The 15,143-nt window shown below is 47.6% G+C and overlaps 1 protein-coding gene across 1 annotated transcript in view; it reads right to left on the bottom strand.

The window, feature by feature from the left end:
- PTCH1 (patched 1) overlaps positions 1 to 14,704 on the bottom strand; it is a 62,065-nt gene extending 47,361 nt beyond the window's left edge. The window contains 2 exon segments of the mRNA XM_005895843.2: positions 11,813 to 12,005; positions 13,621 to 14,704. Of these exon segments, the coding sequence (XP_005895905.2) occupies positions 11,813 to 12,005; positions 13,621 to 13,818 (391 nt within the window). The 5' untranslated portion in view covers positions 13,819 to 14,704.
- Between the last annotated feature and the right edge of the window lie 439 nt (positions 14,705 to 15,143).

Here is a 15,143-nt window from a genome sequence, read left to right as displayed (position 1 = left end):
TCAAGATGTCCTTGGCTTCCAGCAGAATGTGGCAGAGTGGAGCTTGGCTCTATCTCTAAGTGCATACTTGCCCAGCTGTGAACTGTCCCAGGCCCTACAGTGATTTCCCCCAACTGCTCAAATGATACTACAGGCAGATGTAAACCCCAGTCCTGTCCTTCTGCAGGAGCTGAGCAAGCCCAGGAGGGTCTGATACAGGGTGGCATGTTTGCTCAGAGGCAATGCTGGGCCAGGAAGAAGAACCAGGGATCCAAGACAGCCTCTTGTTATCAAGTTCTAAGTTCTCAGTTTAAGTCCTCCTACTGTCTTCATTAAAAAAAATAAAAATCCAAAGCAACTGAACAACAACAAAACTGAATGCCTTTGCAAAGCTGCAGGCTCTCTATCTAGCATTCAGGCTGTTGCATAACATTAACCCCAGTTCCCTTCTCCCGGGCTTCTGTGAGGCTGACATCACCTCTCTGCTCTGAACAGTCTCCTTGCCATTATCCAGCCTGAGCTTCTTTTCACTGGCCTCCTACTTGAGCAGCTTGGGGTGGGGGAGACGATATGAGTCCCCACCTTCGCACACAGGCTCCCTGGCCCCTGTGGAATTCCATCTCCTGCACTGACCCTTCCCTCTTGCATCTGTGTGGGGAGACACACGTCACTGGGGGCCACTTTCATGATTGTGTTGCCATCAGGATTAGCTGGATTAGGGGCCCGATGCATAAGGACCCCCTGGTGCTGTGAGGAAGTTTCATCACTAGGTCAGCACGGTGTGAACTATATTCTGTCACCACCACCACCACTCCCTACAGCCACCAACTGAAAAGTGGGGCTGGGAGGGAGGTGGCAGAAAAAATGCTTCCAGGGCACAACTGCCTCAACTCCTCTTAGTAATAAATTCCCTTGTGGTACATTTCGAAGGACATGAACTACTGAAGACTGTCTCCTTTTTAAAATAAGAAACCTACCCGATTCTTTTCCTATCCATAAAGAATTTCATGAGTCTCCCAGTGGCAGTACGTGGAATGTCACTGAGCATAGCTACCATAAAACACAAGGGCCCTTTGCTAAAACCAGTCAAGCAGTTTGGGAAGAGAGAGTGCTGGAACCTTACTATGTTCAAGGTGAACAAACACCTCCATGGTGGTCAATTCTCATTCTTCTAGAGATGCTTGCACTAGCTCTCCCAGGGAGGAGGGGAGGCTTCCCCATTTAATCTGAAGGAAAACACCATGGACACAAGTTGTGGATGGAATCAGGGGTGGGGCAAGCCAGGGGAAACAAGAGGATGGGGACAAAACCAAGAGCACAACTCTCAAACTCCTTTTAAACATTTTCACCGACAGAAAAGTTTTCCTCCCTTGACATCATTTGGCCCATTCACCTACCCAAGCCTCCCATTCTGGCCGCCACCACTCATGTGGACCCTGCATGAAGTAAACACAATTTGTAGAGAAAGTAATGGGATTTCTGCAAGTGTGTGTGAGTGTGTGCGTGTGTTTTATAGAACAGTCCTTCTTGCACAGAACCAGGCTGTTCCATCAAAGCCGTATCTGTTATATTTCTGTCTTTCTCTTCTGTTTGGTGTATTCACCAACAAGAGAAAAGGAGGTAAGCTTTGGCGGCCCTGACCTGCAGCTGGAACACAATACTTTCGCACAGCCCTGCCGACCCCTGACATAAATTTTACACCGCAGCTGGCATTTACACACTCAGCATTACCATATGTATAGCTGCTCGGTGCTAATTATGCTAATCACCTGTCTAACTCGCTGCTGCGAAAAATGGTTGTATTTAGCAGTCCAGTGCCTACCAATGCAGCTTACTGTGTGGCTGAAATGTACATTCAGACGGCCCTGAATGGCAAGATTTTTCCACGTTGCTGGCTACATTCAGGCCTCAGAAAAATTTATTCAAGTCAACTGGTTTCGGTCCGCAACAAAAAAGTTACGAGAAAAAAGTGAGTGTGTTCTTGCCCTAACATTCTGGATCTGCTTGCAAGCAAAATGATAAATCAATTGGTGTGGGAAACAAAAAGGGAGAGAGATTTCTTTTGGAAGCCATGTGAAACTGTAGCCTATTTAAAAAAAAAAAAAAAGAAAAAAAAAGGGTCATCCTATCCCTCAAATCTCTAGAAAGAGCAGTTAATAGATATTTAGCCCTAATCCCAATTCTCTCAAATTGCAAGCTTTGTTTGCAATTAAGCAAAGTATTAAACATGTGCAGCTCTTTTCTGGATCATGTGTGGATTAAAATGATGGTATCATTTTTTTTAATTTATTACAACACTGTATGATTCTCAAGGGGGAAAATCAGGTAAGAGGAAGAATGTCTTAAAAGTAGTTTGGGAAAATTCTTATCTTTCAAAAAGTTTCTATTTAAAAAGATACTGTGTAATACTTACATCTATTTTTGTGAGATTTTCTGGTTTCGCCACTGCAGGAGCAAAGGAAATCAAGGGAGGGAATGGGGGTGGGGAAGATGGGAGAATTCAGAGAAAGAAAAAAGAAAAAAAGTGGTTGGGAAGGCAGGGCGGGAGGAGGGCAGGACAGAGTCAAAAAGCCTACATTCTCCTTAATCTCAAAGTTCCTCTTTTTATCATCATTGTTTCTTAAAGCAATTTTCTCAGATCATTCTACAGAACCCATTTATTAAATCAAGGTAATATTATCATAGGTTGTTTTAACAATTCCCGAAGTCCAAGCTGAAACCCCATTTCCTCCTAACTCACAAAACACTTTCTGATTCATTTTTAAAACCACTGAGTCTAGTCACTGTAAGCACTGCTTAGTATTTGATTATTTGGGTGTGCAGATCTGTCTAGCCATTCCAATTTCCTTGAACTGCCCACAGCACATAAGATACATTCTACGGAAGGGATGGCCCAAAGTGCTTGCTTTCTCACCTCCAAATGATCATAATTAGCAAATTCTTTATTTAAATTTAGAAATTGGGAGCAAACTGGAAGGTCATTCATTTTGCAGTGTAACCTGGGTTATCCCACCCCCACCCTGGCTACAAAAGACCAGAGCAGTCTTGTGATAAATCTTAGGTTTATACACAGAAGGTGTACCAACCAGTATAAAGGGATTGTGAAAGAAGCTGGCTTTTCCTTGCAGCAAATAATAAGGGGAAGGCTCATAGTAGCTTGAGGATGCTGCTATGAAGACAATAGCTTTCTTCCTATCAGCTCACCCCACCATTCTGTTCAACTTTATATAAATATATCTGACCCAATGAAGCAACATTATCCAAGCCACATCTTTCTCTCTTTGGCATCCCAATTCAAGTTGCTTTTCCTTACTAGTCCAAAGTATTAACTCATCTGGGTTTTTTGTAGTTTCAAATCTTGACTGTGCAGCTAAAAATACAAATGATGGGATCACTACTGTGCTCGCTGCAGAAGGCTTACCCCTCTCGTACCCTCTCAGTCTCTCGCTCTTCTTAAATAGGAGGTGGACCACCCTGTCTCATGGCACAGAGGACTGTTTACATTGCAGTACTTGACTGTGTAATACATCTGGCATTTTTGGGCAGGATTCCTGAGCTAGGGGCCAGAAGCCCTTAAGCAATGATTTAAAAGGAAAAAAAAAGTCATGCACATTGACTTAACAAAGCCCACTTCCAGCTCCTTTTGTTTACTTTCATATATGCTTCATCAATAACTGAAGACTATCTTGGTTGCTAAATTACGGAAGTCTCCTGTTTTTCATTTATTTTAACTATAACAGATAAAGCTTGTGCTGCAGTATGGAGGCTTGCTTCTCACTAGCCTTGCCTCTATAGCCAGTGGTGTTCTGGGACCCACATGCAGTGTGGATCATTTGGGCCTACTCACACCTGGGTTTCTGGATTAGAAATAAGGCCCTGCCTCCACATTATAAATCTCTCCAACAACAAACTTGTCACTCATTAGCAGGTACCTGACTGCCCACCAACGAGTTTCCTTAACACATGACAGCTGTTTTTCCAACTATGCTCTAAGCCCCCAATACAACAAAATGGTCACAGTCTTGAAGGGACTGAGGACAGGAGGCATCTTTCTGTAAATAGAACTCCTAAAACTCTCAACAGTCAAGCAGTTCCTCAATGGCAGCATTCTACTGTTTTGAAAGGCTAGTTATTTTGGTCAAACTTAAAGACATATGGAGAAAAACTGAGATATTGTAGTGAAGGAAATAACAAGCCTATATCCAATTAAGAGGAAAAAGAAATCTAAAAAGTATTACCATAAAGCTCCTAAATGCAGAGTTTAGAAGCGAAGAGTAATAAAAATGCTTGTATTTTGGTGACCCTGATGATGACTGTGTATTCGAGGCAGGTTTCCACCAAGGAAATCCCACGGAGCTTCCTCTTTCTGGGCTGCCAGAGATGCCTTCATGAGCAGCGCTGTCTGCATTCCGGGATGTCAACTGAGATTTCTCATGAGGACAGACCATCTAATGCTGTGGCATCAGCCAAAATTTGGATGTGGAAACCTGTCCTCTTCCACCTCTACCCAGGCTCCATGCTACCTTTGGTTCTGATGAGAGTTCCACCCAGGGAACACCTGAAGGTGGAGGACCTGGGCTGGAATGTCATGGTGTATGTTTCACTCAGCATCTCAGAAACACTATGGGGCCCAATTCTTCACATTCATATGGCACATTAAGCGCAGGGGACTAGGACTTGTTCCATAGGCCACACATCAGTGGACTCTAAAGTTACCTCAAAAGCTCATTAAAATGCCATGACTCTTCAATAGGAGAAGCACATCTACTGATAAGACCCCATCAAAGAAACAGTCTTGAAACCAACTCTCATACAACCTAAGAACCCTAAGGATGCAGATGGTAGCTCTGCATCTAGTATCTCCCACAGCTGATTTGAAACAATACATTTTCGAATTCCTTCCTGTCAGTTTGTGATTAACCAGATTTACTACCATTTCAGATTTCACACTAGTAATTCTAGAGAGCCACTAGGATTGGATTTGGGCAGTTTATGAATAGGTGGGAAGATGGACAGTTGGGAGGGAGAGGAGAGAAGAGAGGAGGGCAGAAGAGCAAAGGGATGGATACAGGTGACGGAGGAGGGAGGAAGTAGGATGGAGATAAGATTCTGGGAACTGATGAGCAGCAAAGCAAATAACAGTATTTTAATAATAGAATCATTCAAGTATGGCAATTATTTAGGGAAGTCTCACATAGCTACAATTCTCTCAACCTTTTTTTAAAATAGTGCTAAGTTAAAATAGTGTATTTTTGCAAAATGGCTTCTATTAAATCTGGTCTCCTTTCAAATAATTTAAACTATTTCCATACTTGTTTTAAAAGCAAAAAAAAAAAAGGTTAAAATAAAACACTCCCCTCTTCTCAACCAGTTGAATAGATTACTCTTCAGGAGTTAAATCTGGGCAGATTCAGTCCTACTGGTGTGAACAAAGTAGGGGGGCAGCCATATAAACAGCCCCTTCCACTGCTTAACTGTGATCCCCCTCCATAAGAGAAGGAGGGCAGACAAGTTACAGCTCAGCCTGAGTGGACAGAGCTGCAGGGGTCATGGGGAGGTCAGCTTTGAAGGAGAAATCCCAATGAAATATAAACATGGCATTGTGGAAACCAGACAAATCTCCCATAGCTTGTCCAGCCAGCGTTAATCTCGCCATCAGCTGTGGAGCATAATCCAAACAAACTGATCTGGCGGTTCATACATCTGGAAGCTGTCATCTTCTGGAACCTCCAAGCAGCGTTCCACATATCTGAAACACTCCATCGCCCAACCTGACCTCTAAACTTGTCAGAGGGTCAAGAGTGGCAGGCACCAAAGAGATATAAGGATTTAGAGGGTCAGCTGCCATAGGAAGATGGCATCTGAGGCTGTTATTTTTAAAGCACTTATTGTTGGGCATTTATTTTTTGATCGTTTTTCTCCAGATATGAAAGCTATGCCACAATTGCTTCCACCTGTATGTATGTGCCCACTGTCAGAATCGAATAACCATCTAGAACACACAGTCTTCATTTTAAAAGTGCCTAGGGGACCAAGGAGCAGAAAGAAGCTGTTGCCTTTTTTTTTCTCTCCTTCGTGAAATGCCAAAACCCCCAAACTGACGGCCCCAGAAACCAGAAACTGGCTGATAACCTTGGAGAGGGCAGTAAGAGCAGAGCCTGTGCACCGCCTGCCTGGCAGACGGGCTTCAGTCCTTCGTTGTTTCTTTGGTTCTGCTGCACAAGAGCACCTGGCGACAAGCAGTGTGTGGCAGGAACATCTGGAGAACTGGATCATCAAGAGCCCATGTACTATGTGGGATTTGGAAAGGAGCTGTTATTGCTGTATGAGCGAAGTCCAGTGGTGTCTTTTGTTGCTTTTTGTAAAGTCACATTCATGCTAAAAACCTTCAGTCTACTGTGTTGGAAATCCAGTGAGGTCTATCTGCAAAATTAAGTTACCCAAAGGAAAAGGAAAAAAAAATGTATCCGAATATAACTTCTCCCTTCTTCTATGGCCTATCCCCACCTGTTCTCAAGTTTTCATGATGTTTTTACTTGCTACTTAATATAATTCTAAAGATAATCAAAAGTTTAAATTATTTGCATGAAAAAAGTTAGATACCTGGGTCAGTAAATATAGGGATGGGGAGGGAGAGTTATCTTAAAGCTTTCACATTTATGGCAATGCTTTAGCAGTGTAATAAAAGCCTTCCATCAGCATCCGTCTTCTAACTGCAATCTATTACCTATTATCTAAACCACTGGTTCTCAATTGGGGCAATTTTGCAACCCCCACCCCCACATTTGACAATGAATAGAAACACAATTATCACATCCAGGAGAGTGCTACCAGCATCTAGAGGGTAAAATCCAAGGATACTATTAAACATACCTCAGTGCACAGGACAGCTCCCACAACAGAGAATCACCCAGCCCCAAACGTCAATAGTGAGAAACACTGTTCTAAACTGAAAAGGTGAAGCTCAATTATCTCCTCTAACTGCCTAAGTTAGAGCCAAAAACAGCCAAGAGCACTGAAGGCTTATGCTAGCAACTACAAACTCTAGAGCACTTAGAAATACTAAGCAAGCATTTAAAAAAAAAAAAAAAGGCCATGTGCCTTAAGAAAAAACCAAGTTATAACTTGTGTCCTCCTCTTTTGATGCTGGCCTCCAGAGATGTTAATAACCAAACACAAGACAATGTGGATTCATTTCAAGGCTGTTATCTTTTGTAGTAAAGGAGGCAATGTTTAGAGAAAAAAACAAAAAGCTCAAAAAGATAAATGAATGTTCTGTCACTGGAGAATCATGACAACAAACTCATGTCTCAGACAGGGTTGGAGTGGAGGGGTAGATACTAAGTGAGGCAGAAGGATAAAAGCACTAAGCAAAAATGCAAAACCAACAGAGAAATGGGCAAGATTAAAAAGAAAGCATTTCCCTTCTGTGAGATCCTGGGGAAGCTCTCTGGTACCAAGGAGGGAGCTGGAGGCCAAATACACTAGTGTAAACCTTAAGGCAGGCAAAGAATGGCTAAAGGAAGATTTGGCAAGTCCCCGCTGACACCACCCACCAAACACCCTGAACACATCAGAGACCTTCCTGCTACATAGCTGGACCTTCTAAGACTCAAGGTGTCCCACCTCAAACCTGAGGTCGCAACCAAAGGTAAGCACTGGAAGTTCTCCCAGAGACCACACCCCCTGTCCTCTGAGCCTTTGCCCATGCTGTTCCTTTGACCTGGAATGCCCCACCACCAGCCCTGCCCCTGACTCAGGCCCCCTTCCTCAGGGCTATCCTACAAGGTGCCCCTGCTATCCTGCCACTGGTCTGTGTGTCTGCTGGGCGGAAGTCACCTGAGGACAGGTATGAGGGTCTTTTACCAACATCACTCTGGAGCTTCAGGCAGTACCTGACACAGAGCAGTCACTGAGAACATGTGCTGAATGAGTATTTTTAAGTAACACTCTCTCCCTGACCTTGCTGCCACTGGCTGGTGTTACTGAAACATTCCACATATTATTTCACCCACCCTCAGGACTCCATTCACAAGCAATCTAGATTTGAAATTTTTTTACTCGCAAATACTATAACCCTAAGACCCAAGCTAGCACCTAATGTATATTGACAGTTTCTTAAAAAGCAATCATTGTATGAACACTGTAACTACAGAATCAAAGAATTCTTATCACCAATGCCATAAAAAACATCTTCCTTATCTAGATTATATTGGCTGCACATTGTGGCCAATGTATTCAAACTGTCTTTATAAAGCCATGTTTCCTCAGCATGTTAAACAAAGCATGAAAGCCAAATCAAAGATACAGCCTATCAAGTGGATCCCTTTAATTTGCTGACTATATTAAAAAGATAACATTATTTTGGCAGATATGAGGATACTTGTAGTAAGTCTATGTGTATACACAGATATAAAGGCAAGTGAAGATATTAATACATTATCTATAAATCAATCTTATCTAGATATGAATGTACCTGTGTATAGATGTACAGTTGCTTTTGCATATACGCATGTCAATTTTTATCAACAGAAGAAATAACATTTTATAAATTGTTCCTCAGCACTCTCTCCCCTTGAAATCTCTTATGCTTTCCTTTCTTCTGTTGCTTTTTAACTAAGAAAATATGCGACCTCCATTCACCTGGTTTAGCAAGCACCCTTGTTTATGTCCAGAATATCTGCAGTCTCTATTAAGAAATGACTATCTAACAGATTTCTTTGCTGATAGTGATGAAGAATGTACCTAAGACACTAAAGTGCAAATTAACCTACATTCCAAGTTACTTCTCATTTTACTCTACTAAAGTTTAGGATAGTAGAGAATTCTTACTCTGAAAAGCAAATAATTCCATTATTTGCTGTTGATATAAACACTAAGCTCACTATGTCACAAACAAGACTTCCTCATTGTTACCTTTACTTTGAATTTAAATTAAAATTATAAAATGGTATGCTGGCCTCCTTGGTTGGGTTTATTTACACTTTTGAAACTGTTACTTCTACAGGGGAAGAGAGTATGGAATGAAGGAATGGCAAATCAAGGTCAAGGCAACAGAAGATCAGGCTGACTTAAGTCACCAGTAGGCAGGGTGGACATGGAGACACAGAGGATCCATAATTTCTCACATACAAAATAGGACAATAATTCAATCATCTAGTAAAAAAAAAATGTTACAAAGGCTATCAGGTGATAAAAATAAAGATAATAGATAGCTACTTTACTGAGTGGTAAGGCATGTGATAATATAAATGGTAAGGGTAGTTGTTTAACAAGTGATAGTATGGAGTATCTGGCCAAAGAATCAGTGAGCCACACTGAAACTGCCAAAACAGAATGGGAAAGGAAATAGCTCAGAGGTCCAAAGTAGGCACAATGAGTCTTATCTCAGGTGTGTCATTTCCCAGCACTCTATCACTAAGCTAGAGCCTCAGCTTGTTTCTCCTCCCAGGACTTGAAATGAGTTATGTAATGCACAAACATAGTTACTTCTAAAAATATTCATACAATGTTATACAAATAAGTGGGGGCTTCCTGGTGGCTCAGATGCTAAAGAATCTGCCTACAATGCAGGGAAGATGCCCTGGAGAAGGGAGTGGCTACCCACTCCAGTATTCTTGCTTGGAGAATTCCATGGACAGAGAAGCCTGGCAGGCTACAGTCCATGAGGCCACAAAGAGTTGGACACAACTGAGCTGGACTAACACACACACAAATAAGTTAACATTAGTTGTCTATAAACTTATTCAAAATCTACTGGCAAGTCTTGCTCAAAACAACGATATGGTCTTTTGTCATCATCATCGACACCCAACAAATTTGTTGGTCCAAGTAGCAGAAAGGGAAATTTACTCATCTCTTGCTCTGCCCTAGAACCTGGGGCAGCTGCCCACAGTCTAGCCAATCACATCATTTCTGAATGGTCCAGGGCCCCAAAGAGCTACTGCACCCTATCCCTGCCCCACAGGGGGCCTCCCACTGCTGCTGTCCACTCAGCTTGGGCCTTTGACCCCTTTTCTGAGCTTCTGCTTAGAACTCCCTCCCTCCTCTGCTCTAGGTTGCCCTAATTTGCCTCACCACCTCCATGGAAGGTTTTTTCTTCTGCCATTTAAGTTTCAAATTTAATGCAAGTCTGACATTCAACTCTAATAGTTGTAAATGTGTGAATTTGTGCACAGGGAGTGTCTCATATCTTCAGTGTCCCTTCAGTGCCCAGCACCGTGCTAGGACCATTATAGATGCACAGTAAACTTGCTGTTAAGACATTATATATGCTTAATAAAACCCTTCTTTTATCTACTAATGACAATGAGGCGCTGAGTCGAGGTAAATTACCCCATGGATTCAATCCAAAGAACACTGTTGTATTCATTACTAAGCTACTTAAGGCAAGAATGTTTTCTGGTCTTAATTATTTGGACTATTATTTTAATTGTCACTTCTCAACTAAAGACTCCACCATATGCTTGCAAAACACTGAAAGCTGAATCTTCACAAACAAGGCAAGATTTAATATTCTCCAAGGCTAGGTCTCCAAGAGTATTCTGAAGAGGGATCAATTATGCAATTATGCATGTACTCTTAGGCTTCCAAATTTTGTCTTAGATATCACAAGGAATGCCTCAGATATTCCGGTTTGAAGTATCTACATAATTACCTCAACCCATCTCTCCCATCTGACTGTAAGAGATTACCTAGGTAGTGTTCAGGAGTTAAATGTTTCCAAACACCAACAACGTTACTTTCCAAAAACAAAACAAAACAAAAACAACCCCCTTCTCTCCCCCGCCCCAAACAAAACCCCTGAATCAAAGAGATTTACACAAAGAATGTAAAATGTTTCCGTCAGCGGTGGCGGCGTACGTCTCTGTCTATGGGTGATCTATTTTAAATTTACAACCACTTGAAAAAAAAAAGACTTCAAGAACCCCCAAATTGAGGAATGTGGATAAAAGACTGGCAGAACCCTTGGAGAGCTCCCATGGCCCCTCCCTCCAAACCCGCGTTCTTAAAACACATTTTTTTTATTCTCTCAGCCTGCAAAACACTGCTTTCTCCCAGAATAATTCCATTTTAAAAGCCCCCACCCGCGAGGAAACATTAATCTACTTTGCAAACAAGCGTTCCAGTCTGTGCTTTACTGTTTTTTTTTCAACTCCTTTTCCCCCACCCCACCCCCCTTTTTTTGTACCTTGAGACAAATGTTTTTTTTCCCCAAGAGTTGAAAGCTGTCCAAAAACAGGACCACACACGCTGCCGCCTCCGCAGGCCCGCGTTGCTCCCGCCCCCCGCCCTCCGCGCGGCGGCCACGGCCGCCGGGGGCGCGCACACTCCCTCCAGCCAGAGGGGTGGCCTCTCTCTGCCCCCACCCTCCTTTCTCTTTGGACGCCGTGGGTGGGGGTGGGGGAGGGAAGGAAGCTGAGGACGCGAGCAGGCAGAGCAGACGCCTTCCTCTGGCCGCGTCTGGGCGCGCGGCGGAGGCGAGCGGTGGTGGCGGCTGGACCTGGGGGCCCCCCCGGCCTAGCGGAGTGGTCTGTCCCGCGGAGGGGCCCCCTTGCGCCCCCGCCGGCCCGCCCTCGCCACTCTCTCCCACAACACCTCGCAAAGCGCAGCTCCCGGAGTAGATTACAGCGCGGCCTTTGTCGGACGGGCCTGGCTCCTGGCCAGGCGCCCAAACAATAAACAATTCCCCCTGGTGCGGGCAGGGGGTTTTCGCTCTTCACAGAAAGGATCTAGGTGTATGCTGGCAAATATCTTTATCAATTGGAAGGAAGGGAAGGGGGCCCGGGTTGGGGGGACGAGAGGGCGCCGCGGCGGGCGCAGAGTTTCTTACCTTCCACCCACAGCTCCTCCACGTTGGTCTCGAGATTAGCTGCCTTTAATCCCACAGCGAAGGCCCCAAATATGAGGAGGCCTACAACCAAGAACTTGCCGCAGTTTTTTTGAATGTAACAACCCAGTTTAAATAAGAGTCTTTGAAACTTCGCTCGCAGCCACAGCGGCGCTTTCCGGCCAGTAGCTTTCCCCTGAGGATGAAGCAGAAGGGAGGAGTGAGCGCCCGGGAGTCGCGGGCCGCGCGTCCACGCCCGCTTGCGCGCACCCGTCCGGCATCCCGCGACGGCATGGCGGGGCGGGGGGGGGTTGCCCTGCGGGCTGGAACCCAGGTCGGCCAGAGGAAACGCGAGCGGCGTGGGTGGGGGTGGGGGGGGCTGGTCATAAATCAAAGTCAGGCTGCAGCGTGGGAGCTGCACCTCGGCCACAGCAGGGGCGCCCCCACGCGCAGCCTGCGTAGCATCCCCGAGTGACTTTAAGGTCTGGGAAGAGGGACTGCGGGAACAAGAGGAAGCCGAGGCAGTGAGGAGAGACACCATTCAATACAGGAAATATTCACACCGGTCCGGGAAGGGAGGGGCTGCGTAATCCCTGCGATGGAGCCCATTTAAGAACAAGCAAACCACTGCGCCCTTGCCCGCAAGTTCTGCCCCAGCCTTCACCCTCTCGGGGTGCTCCGCCGAGGGCAGGGACTGGGTACAAGAGCGCTTTGGGAACAATGTATGGCGGACTCCCCCATTCTGATTCCCCCGCCAGACTTGGTAGTAAATTGGGATCCACGTGGTGAGCGTGGGCGCCGGAGCTCACTCGCGATGCATTTCCATGGCGTTGGGAGACGCCGTGTGAGCTGAATTAGGAAATGGGGCAGCCATCTGCAACTTACGACAATATTTGTGATCGGAAGAGGGCAGCCACATGGATCTTTCCCTCCTCTCCCTTCCCTTCTGGTTAAACGCGAAAAGCAGCCGAGTGCTCAGGGGACGAGCCCAGGCCGACGCAGTCGGGGGTCCTGACTGGGTGCTGGCTGTTCCCGGCGGCGGCGTTTCCCCTGCGCTGGCCGCAGCCCCGGCGGGCCCCTGTCTGGGTGCTTGCCTTCCCCAGATTCCACACATTTCAGCGAACCTCGTAAACACAATGAACCCGGCCGTTCCGCAGACCCGCACCACGAATTTAAGGTGGCAATTTGTTTACAACTTCCCTTTCCCCGCAAACTATGAGAAGTGGCTCAAAAATTGGAAAAGAAGAGAGGAGATGTCCTCTTCCGAGGATAATTTTTAAGGGAGCAGAGATTTCATGCTCAACAAAAGCAAAACCGGCTGCCAAAAAAGGAAACCACCTTTATTTCTGCTCCCTCCTCCCCCCCTCCTCTCTCCGCCTCTCTCCACTCCGCCTCCCCCTCTAAGATGTTAAGAAATGTGGCAGTATTACAGGGGTTTAGGCTGCAAACAGGGGCAGGGGCGCAGGAGGAGGGGGCTTAGGGGTATCGGGCAGTGCCGCGCTGCTGCGGCTCTTGAGGTGGTCCACTGTGGACCGCTTTCCAGTGCTCCGGAAAAGGCACGCTGGGGAGGGCGCGTACGTACACACACACACACACACACACACACACACACACACACACTCCACCCCCTGCAGACCTCCGACAGCCCTTTCCTCCCAGGACCGGAGGGAGGGTTTGAATTTTTCAATCCCCACTTGTCTTTTTCCCCCCTTGGAGGTGTGTGTGTGTGTGTGTGTGTGTGTGGCGGGGACGATTCCAAAGAGGAAGAGGAGGGAAGAGAGAGTGGGAGGAGAGGAGAGACTGAAATGCACCTTGGAAATCTGCTCCAGAGCGAAGGCGGCGTCGCAGTAGCTGGGCCGGTGCAGATAGTCCCAGTCCGGCACGGCGTTGCGGCGCAGTCCCCCGGTCCGCCTGCGCCTCCCGCCACCGGCCGGCCGGCCCGGGGCCCCGCTGCAGCTGCCGCCGCCGCCGCGGTTCTGGAGCTCGGCGGCGTTACCAGCCGAGGCCATGTTGCCGCCGCCGCCGCGGGAACCGAGGCTTCCCGGGCGGCCCGGCGCGCTGCTGCCGCCGCTGCGGGCTCCCGGCGCGCCCTGGCGCTCGGCTAGCGAGGACGCTGCTGGCCGCCGGCAGTTCGGGCTGGGGCTCCGGTTGACAGACCTGCTGCTGCTCACACAGCGGGCGCTGCTGCCGCTGCGGCCGCGGCCGCTGCCGGAGAGTCAGACCCTGCGCCTTCCATTGCCACATTGCGCGGGGGTCCCGAGGTCTCTGCGGCTGCTGCTGCCCACATCCAGTTCTCCGGAGGGCGAGAGCCGGCGCGTGGAGCCAGCCTGTCCTTCGGTCGCTCGCGCGGCGCTCCTGGCTGGCTGTCCCCAACTCCCCCTACCGCCTCCCGCCCCGCGCCGCGACCCCTTCACTGCAGAAAGCGCCAGCAAATCCCCGCCGCTCCCGCCGGCCTCGCTGACTCTCTCGGCGTCTCACGGGTAGCCCGAGCGGCCGCGGAGGGTAAAGGCAGAGCCGCCGCCGAGGGGTCCGTGGGCGCCCGGCGGGTCTCAGCGCTGTCGGGCCGGGGCAGCCGCCGCCGCCGCTGCAGTTGCGGCGGTTGTTGCTGGCGGTGGCGGCTCCTGAAGCTGCTGCTCGGGCTGCTCGGGGTGCTTGCGCTCTGGCTGCTGGCTTCTCGGTGGCTGCTTGGTCCCGGACTCTGCTTTCTTGTGCTCCTCGCTGACCCGCTGGACCATTCTGCCCCAGTGCAGCGCGCCTCTTTCGCTCCCGGGACCTGGGGACTCCGCTGTGTGTGTGTGCAGCGGGCAGCGGCCGCAGCAGCTCCTTGATTCAATAGATGAGATGGAAGAAGAAAAAAAAGAACTCTCTCCATTTGGAGAAAGAGGAGGAGGAGGGGAGGGGGTGGAGGGGGAGAGAGCGAGCGAAAGAGAAAAAGGCTGGAGCTCCCGCCCCCGGGGCTGTCAGATGGCTTGGGTTTCTGCAACGCGATTGGCTCGCGGAGGGCAGAAATTACTCAGCAAACATGACTATTATTAGCTGCTTAGCAACAGCTCACCAAAGTAGAGAGACCACCCAGGTAGGCAACCCCAGTGTGTGCATCCCGGGCTTCGGGGGGAGCCTCCGAAAGCGCCAACCTTCTCGCATGCAATACTTCCATTAAGGAATGCTCCCCCTCCCTTTCTTTCTTATTCCTTTTCTTTTCAACAGTGTCTTCTTTTTGTAAGATGCTTTGCTCGTGCGCGCGCGCGCACACACACACACATACACGAGTATTTGCCTCGCGATAGACACGGGGGGAAATGTAATATTTTTTAAAGCGCTTAAACAATTTCAG

Source organism: Bos mutus, chromosome 8, assembly GCF_027580195.1.
Source record: "Bos mutus isolate GX-2022 chromosome 8, NWIPB_WYAK_1.1, whole genome shotgun sequence".
Lineage (NCBI taxonomy): Eukaryota > Metazoa > Chordata > Mammalia > Artiodactyla > Bovidae > Bos > Bos mutus.
This window is presented reverse-complemented; position numbering and strand designations above follow the sequence as displayed.